Here is a 7,790-nt window from a genome sequence, read left to right as displayed (position 1 = left end):
GTTGGAAACAAGAATGTAGAAGCTTGATTGTGGCTGAGCCGTCGTCTCTGTACAGCAAAATCTTTAATCATACAACAAACAAACAAACACCATCGCACTTTCCTATTCATTTCACATCACTCGCCTAAATAACCTCCTCCTTCTTCTTCTTCTTCTTCTTATCCAATTCCATAAAATCTTTACTCGGATCTGCTCTAGCGGGCGGCTGTGATATCTGTTTCCTAAATTTAACCTCAGTTTTGTGTACAGAATTAAAGCGAAATCCAACCCACAGCTAGTCCACAAACCCCCTTTCATCCTCATCACAAAGTCTTCATTTTTTCTTCCCACTGATCTTAGAGGTGTGGGGCGATAGTTTGAGAAGCATGTTTGCGTTTGTAGCGCCTGTTTTGATTGCGTTTCTTTTGGGTGTTTTTGTGGGATGGGGTTGGAAACCCAAATGGGCGAGGAGCTTGTGCTTGTGGAATTCTAATTTTGATCTTTCTGCTCCCTTTAAGCTCACCGCACATAGTTTAAGCTCTGTTGTGGACTATTCTGTCTCGGAGAAGGATCAAATTGTATTGCCACCGGATCATACTGCTGAAAGCAGGTAAGTTTTGATATACTTGGATTCCCAATTTTTTAATTTTGGTTTCCAAAATTATAATGGATTCTTCAACTATTATCTATCTGCATGTTAGGATCAAGTAGTAGACTGTGACCCAGCTTGATACTCCCTTTAAGCCCTTACCACTATGTCAAAAATTATAGCTAGTATCCTTATAGACAGCCATCACATTTTCAAGGATGTGATTTTCAAGAGGCAGGGTTCTAGACTTGGTCTTCACCAGCCTCTGCCCAACAATCCGCTAGCCACCAATTGATGGGATGGACCCTTTACCTTCCTTGCAACAATGCATTATATGTAAATCAATAGTATCATGTAATGAAGCACTTATTACTTAACTGAGTGTTGAGCTCCATATGTATTTTCTATAGCTCATCGCTGCAAGATAAGAAAAAGGAGATTGGGATTGTTACGGATGTGGATTTGGAACATTTATACCATCTAGTTGAGGGGAGAAAGGATGGTGGTCCCCCTTGGAAGCATATGATGGATCGTTCCACTCCTAGTATGAGCTATCAAGCATGGCAGAGAGATCCAGAGGTATTGTTTAAATCCTTCTTGTTAGGATTACGTGTTTACCACTACACCAAAAGTTATAGCTAGTATATACGACTTGTTACCACTACGTCAAAAGTTATAACTAGTAGCGACTCTAATACCAATTGTTAGATCAAACGTTTACCATTACACCAAAAGTTATAGCTAGTAACAAAGACGCAACTTTATTTTCTTATACTGCCCTGCCACACATTTTTTAGAGCTAGGGTGCTGGACTTGGCCTTTACAGGCCTCCACGGCTCCACCCAACAATCTCCCTAGCCACATGGATGGTGCTAGGCTTAACCCTTACTAGCCTCCGCCCAACACTTCTTTTCTCAATGAGCTCTTGGGGTTTTAGATAGGTTCTCTGGAGTTCTTCTTGCACAATGTTGATTGGTGTTTTACTATTTTTAGACTGGTCCTCCTCAATACCGCAGCAGAACTGTGTATGAAGATGCAACTCCAGAATTATTAAGGGACTTCTTTTGGGACGATGAATTTCGATTTAAATGGGATGATATGATTGTACATGCATCAACTATAGAAGAATGTCCCATCACCGGAACGATGGTTGTCCATTGGGTAAGAAAGGTGAGGAAGATACCCAATGAGTACTCTCAATCTATGCAATTATTTTCTTTCAGAACTTGAGAATTGCAGTTCCCATTTTTCTGAATACATCTCTGTCAAATACTCCTGCATGCAGTTCCCATTTTTCTGCAGTGATAGAGAATACATAATTGGTCGTCGAATATGGGAATCAGGAAGATCATATTATTGTGTTACCAAGGTACAAGATATTTTCACTCTCTTGTTTTGCTTTTTTATTTTCTTCTTTTTACTGTTTTTCTATCTATTTGATGGAACCAACATTGGTAAATGGCATTAATATAACTGAAGAAGATTATAAAACTTGAAACAAAAATCTGTTACCCATGCCCTTCTTTAAGTTACACCATGTGTCATTGCATGTCATACAATGCATACCTAAAAGTAAAACAACTAATAGTATTATTAAGAAATTACCACCACCGGTGAGCCTGCACGGGCTTAGCTCACTGGTTCAGTAAACAGTATTTGGAAAAAGAGATCAATGTTCTAAGTGGACAGATCCCTTGTGCGCACTGCTGGCATTTGGCCTTGGGAGAAGAAGAAATTACCAGTGAGCATGCACATCATGGTTAAAGGGCATTTTAGCATTACAGTTGTTATTCTTCCTGAATATTCACATTATACTTGGTGAATAATTGATTTGCAGTTAATGCAGCTAGTTGTCCTTTCCATTAGTAAACAAGGCAACATCATGATTTATAAACATTTTTGCGCGAACAATATTATAGCTTCTAAATACTCACATTGTAGTTGGTGAATATTTTATACTAACTGATAAATGTTAATGCTGCTAGCTAGTTGCTTATCCTCAATCATTTTTGTTGTATTTTGTGAAGATGGTGCATTGTATATTTTGAATATGTATACGAGTACTGGGGGTGTTTGGTAAATGGTTGTTAGCTGATTGGATTAGTGGGTTTGAATAGTTGATAGCATTAGCTATTAACTGTTAGCTTATTACATACAAAATAACTTTCTCAAAAAGCTGATTGAAAAAGCAGCTTTTTAAATTTTAGCATTTTGAAACAATAAGTTGATTACAAAAAGCTAATTAATCAAACACTCATATTGATTGTTTAACTAAGTTAAACAGCTAATAGTGGTCAAATAAGCCAAAATTGGCTAATAGACTAACTATTTTACCAAACAAGGCCACCATCTTTTTTCATGTTCTTTTAAGCTTGTTTTGCATGAATGCCCTTATAAATATCTAGTGTCCTCAATAACCAGGGAGTGCCATGGCCTTCTATTCCAAGACGGGACAAACCGAGGCGTGTTGATCTGTACTATTCAAGTTGGTACATTCGAGCAGGTGCGGATGACCTTTTCTCTAGTAGCAACTCCCCACCCCAACAACTAACCAAAAACACTTCACTAAACAGATGTGAGACGTTTAAATGTTTGAAACTTTAAATTGCTCGTCCCTTTCATTGAATGAAAAAATGGACCTGATAATAATCATAAATACAATAGAATAGAATAGACTTTTGTTATGGTGTTGTTGTGTTTGTGTCTCGTTTCCTCCCTAAACTTTGAAATGGCTTTGTGATGAATGAAACAGTGGAATCGAGGAGATCAGATGGTGAAACGAGCAGTGCTTGTGAGGTGATACTATTTCATCACGAAGACATGGGTATCCCGTGGGAAGTTGCAAAGTTTGGGGTTAGATACGGTATGTGGGGAACTGTGCAGAACATTGAACGTGGGTTTCGAGCATACCAGAAGTATAGAGCAACCGGAGGTGCAATTTCTCGGTGTGCATTCATGGCTCAAATCAACACAAAACTTGATCCGGCCTTCCTCGACTCATCACCAGAGCCGGAGGGTATTGAATCTCATTCAACCGAGTCTGAGTTGCCTGGGGACAGGGACAGGGGCAGGGGTAAGGGCTTCAACATCCCAAAGCTCCTTGTTATTGGTGGGGCTGTAGCTGTTGCTTGCAGTCTTGATCCAGGGCTCCTACCTAAGTCACTTTTAGTTGAAGTTGCCAAACGGGTTGCAAGTATAGGACGAGGACCGCGCTTACGACTTATGACTGTCTCCTAATCACACTATACACTACTATAACTAATTTTGTTTACTTGCATTCATAGCTTAAAAAAGAAAAAGAATAATACATGTCATTACAAAAATAAAAATAAACACAAGGGGAGCGTGGTCTGCAAAACATTTAAGTCATGTTTGATAAATGACTATTAGCTGATTATCTTAGAGGAATGACTAGTTCATAATTAACTAATTGTAATAAAAAGATATTTGGTAAATTAGCTATGTTTGGTATAAATTCTTTTTTCAAAAAGCTATTTAAAAAAATTACTTTGATTAACTTAATTTTAACATTTTAGAGTTTAAAAAAATTGATTAATCAAACACTTATCAAACCGCTAGTGATCAAATAAACCACCAAACACTTTAAAACAGCTAGCAATCAAATAAACCAAAATTAATAGTTAGTAAACTAACTAATAAACCACCAAACACTTTAAAACAGCCAGTGACCAAATAAACCAAAATTAATAGTTAGTAAACTTACTATTTTACCAAACACAGCCTTAGCCAGTAAGCCTACTTACGAGTTCATTTTTGGTTATGGTGTGTGCTTTTGCATTCAAAACCCTAAAAAATTCACTGCAAATATTTCCAACCTTTAATAGATTAATGAAGATAAATTCCACATTACAAGCTATTGCAGAGCGAAATTATCAAAGCAAATAAAAAGAAGATTTAAAAAACACCATTATTGGAGACTAAAAACCTGTGTACATAATACACAATTTGGCAATATTGTAAAAATCAAACAATTTGCCAGTAGGGTAAAGCTAGGAAACTTTCTGAAATTGGAGATATTCCGAGAATTATAGACACCAAAAAAATTCAGACCTTCAAAAATAACAATTGAGTTGACCACAGATATGCAGATTAGAACACAGTCCTCTACAAGGGCGATGTTCATTCTGATAGCAATAGGATGCACATAAACATAAAATAACTGCAAAATACATCAGGGCACATCATTGTCAAATTTGCTTTTGAATTTATACTTTGAAGTTAGAACATATTTCATGACACAACAGAACATTAGCACTCATTCTAAAAATCACAAAAGCAAAATGAATGCAGAACGGTATAACCCAATCTTGCAAAAGAAAGCACAGAAAATGTTCATTTTGTGAGTATAACGTTCTGCTTTATCTTGCAGGATTGGATCATAGTTAAAGACTCAAAATTATTAAGAAATAAGTTCATTCATTAAGTCTTGACTATGATCCAATCTTGCAATAGAAAGCACAGAACACATTCAATTGGGCATTTGGTTGGGAGGAAAGAATTAGGAAGGAGAGGAATTGTAATTCGGTGAAAGAACAAGGTGGGAATAAGGTAAAAATTCAAATTATGGGGAGTAATAGAATTTTGGGAATGGAAAAGGAAGAAACAATTTAAAGAACAAAATACCCATGTGTAATAATGATTATAATTATAATCAAGGGCAAATTTGTAATTTTCTTCAGCATATGTTATTTTTAAGGGCAATTGAGACACCAAACAATGTAATTGGCATGGGTGATGAATTTCAGTGCAAAAGAATTGAAATTCATGCCAACCAAACACCCCATAAGAGAGTGACACAGCAGAGTAAAAAGATGTAACAAGAAAAAGTGTGTACATGGAAGGCAGCATACAGTTAAAAATACAAATTCAAACACATAATAACATCAAAGACCAAATCAAACCACCAATTATCAAATAACACACAAAATACAATATATCTAAATAGATGCATGAGGAAACAATGTCATAACTTCCTAACAATTTGGGCAATAAATAATAAACAGGTATGAATCAGAATTGAAAGAGATGAGAACAGTAAGCCATTGAAACAAACATTAAGTAACAAAAACTAACATCTCGAGATTAGGCATACAGGTCCACGGAAGAAGAATCTTGTAATACAAAGTAATAATTCACTTCAAAACTTGAACGTGAACAAGAAACAAAAATCTATCAAAACTAGTAAACCTCCCATTCTAATCAAACAAGCTGAATCCCATGTCATCGTCGCTCTCTTCCTTTGGTTCTTCCTGTAAAACGAAATCACCAAAACATAAGTTAGAATCACATTAAAAAAAATATTTATTCACACGATAATTAAAATAATTAAGTTGGAAACTATTCAGCCCAAAAAAAATTATACCTTCTTCTCCTCAGCAGCCGGAGCAGCAGCGGCAGGGGCAGCACCGCCGGCAGCCGGAGCGGCAACAGCAACAGCGCCTCCGCCACCACCAGCGCCCACGTTCATGATGAGATCCTCGATATTCCTCTTCTCACAGAGCTTGGCGAAGAGGCTGGGCCAGTATGACTCCACGGAAACATTAGCCGCCTTCACCAGCGTAGCAATCTTCTCCGCCTGCAAATATTTAAAAAGATTAAAAAAAAAAAAATCGTAGATTGCATAACAAGTTTGTTGAGTGCTAGCGATTTTGATTACCGTGGGTGGAATTCCATCATCGTGGAGAATAAGAGAGGCATAGGTGCAAGCGAGTTCTCCAACTGACATTTTCGATCAAACAGGTAAAGCAATGCTGCGATCTAGAGGTATTGCAGTGCTGCTAGGGTTTGAGAATGCCGCAAATATGTTAGGGTTTTCAGAAAGTATATATTTATAGAGTATGATTTAATGGGGCATAGGCCCATAGGCCGTTTATGGGCTTCATACATATAGTTTTATAGTTGCAAACCCAAATAAAGGCACAAATTGTGAAATTGGGCAATTTACATTTTGAATCCGGTCTGGAGTCTGGACTATCCAAATTAGGCAATTTATATCCTACACCACGGCGCGCGTTGCACTATACGTCCAGATGCAAAACAACGTCGTTTTAATTTTTATTTTTTTTTTGAATTTCTCGTCCCAGTGTATGACAATTAATTTTTCTTTTAAAAAAAAACCCCTGTTCAAAAATGTACATAATGTTATAATAGAATACACATAATTGTATACATGAATGTACATAATTATATAACAAAATATACATACTCTTTTTAAAAGATAATACACATAATCTAACATAATACATAATAAACATAAACTTTTAACATAATACACATCAACTCTTAACATAATACACACAAATTTTCTGATTCGGATGTACATAACTGTATAAAAAGAATGTACATAATTGTATAAAAAAAATGTGCATAACTGTATGAATAAATATACATAATTGTATGAACAAATATACATAATTGTGTGAACAAATATACATAATTACAGCAACTTCCTACTGCGTCTCCCAAAACAACGTCATTTTGGGAGGCGCGCGGCGCATAGTGCTACGCGCGCCGTGGTGTAGGGTATAATGATTGTCCAAATCTATATCTATATATCTATAAAAGTAAAATCCTCCTATTTCATTTTCCCGCCCAAACTTTTGTAGTAAAACTTATTTGGTAACCAAATGTAAAATAGAAATTAATTAAAATCGAGTTAATACCCAAAATCGTCCTCGACTATAGTGGGTTTTCTCAATTTCGTCCTAAACAACTTTGGTGACCTAATATCATCCCAGACTTTTGTGTTTCGCTCAATTTAGTCCTCCATTTGTTATTCCGTCAAATTGGTGTTAAATAAAGGGACAATTCAGTAATGTCATTATTGATCTCTCTTTACTTTCAACTTGTGAAGTGCGAAATTCCTCTTTCTTGTACGAATTACACCCAGAATTACTCCCGGACCTGCAAATCAAATTTTATATTCGCAGTTTTAGGAGTAATTCTGGGAGTAATTCGTAAAAAAAAAGGGATTTCGCAGTTCACATGTCTATGAGTAAAGAGATGTCAATATTAAAATTACTGAATTGTCTATTTATTTAACACCAAATGGACAGAATACCAAATGAGGGATTAAATTGAGCAAAAACACAAAAGTCTGGGACTAAATTAAGCGAAACACAAAAAGTCTAGGATGATATTAGGTCACCAAAGTCGTTTAGGACGAAATTGAGAAAAACCACTATAGTCGAGGATGATTTTG

General features: G+C 36.2%; 2 protein-coding genes across 2 annotated transcripts; one reads left to right on the top strand and one right to left on the bottom strand.

Annotated features, from left to right (window-relative positions):
* On the top strand, positions 1–3,861 carry LOC109150051. Its single transcript, XM_019298022.1, has 6 exons — positions 1–589; positions 979–1,147; positions 1,562–1,738; positions 1,854–1,937; positions 2,990–3,071; positions 3,321–3,861. The coding sequence occupies exons 1-6, from the start codon at positions 366–368 to the stop codon at positions 3,803–3,805; spliced, it is 1,221 nt and encodes a 406-aa protein (XP_019153567.1). The 5' UTR covers positions 1–365; the 3' UTR covers positions 3,806–3,861.
* Positions 3,862–5,605: 1,744 nt separating this feature from the next.
* Positions 5,606–6,411, bottom strand: LOC109150052 (60S acidic ribosomal protein P1-like). Its single transcript, XM_019298023.1, has 3 exons — positions 6,246–6,411; positions 5,952–6,164; positions 5,606–5,838 (listed from the first exon to the last, which is right to left on the bottom strand). Exons 1-3 carry the CDS (start codon positions 6,312–6,314, stop codon positions 5,785–5,787), a joined length of 336 nt encoding a protein of 111 aa, XP_019153568.1. The 5' UTR covers positions 6,315–6,411; the 3' UTR covers positions 5,606–5,784.
* Between the last annotated feature and the right edge of the window lie 1,379 nt (positions 6,412–7,790).

Source organism: Ipomoea nil, unplaced genomic scaffold, assembly GCF_001879475.1.
Source record: "Ipomoea nil cultivar Tokyo-kokei standard unplaced genomic scaffold, Asagao_1.1 scaffold2191, whole genome shotgun sequence".
Taxonomy (NCBI): domain Eukaryota; kingdom Viridiplantae; phylum Streptophyta; class Magnoliopsida; order Solanales; family Convolvulaceae; genus Ipomoea; species Ipomoea nil.
This window is presented reverse-complemented; position numbering and strand designations above follow the sequence as displayed.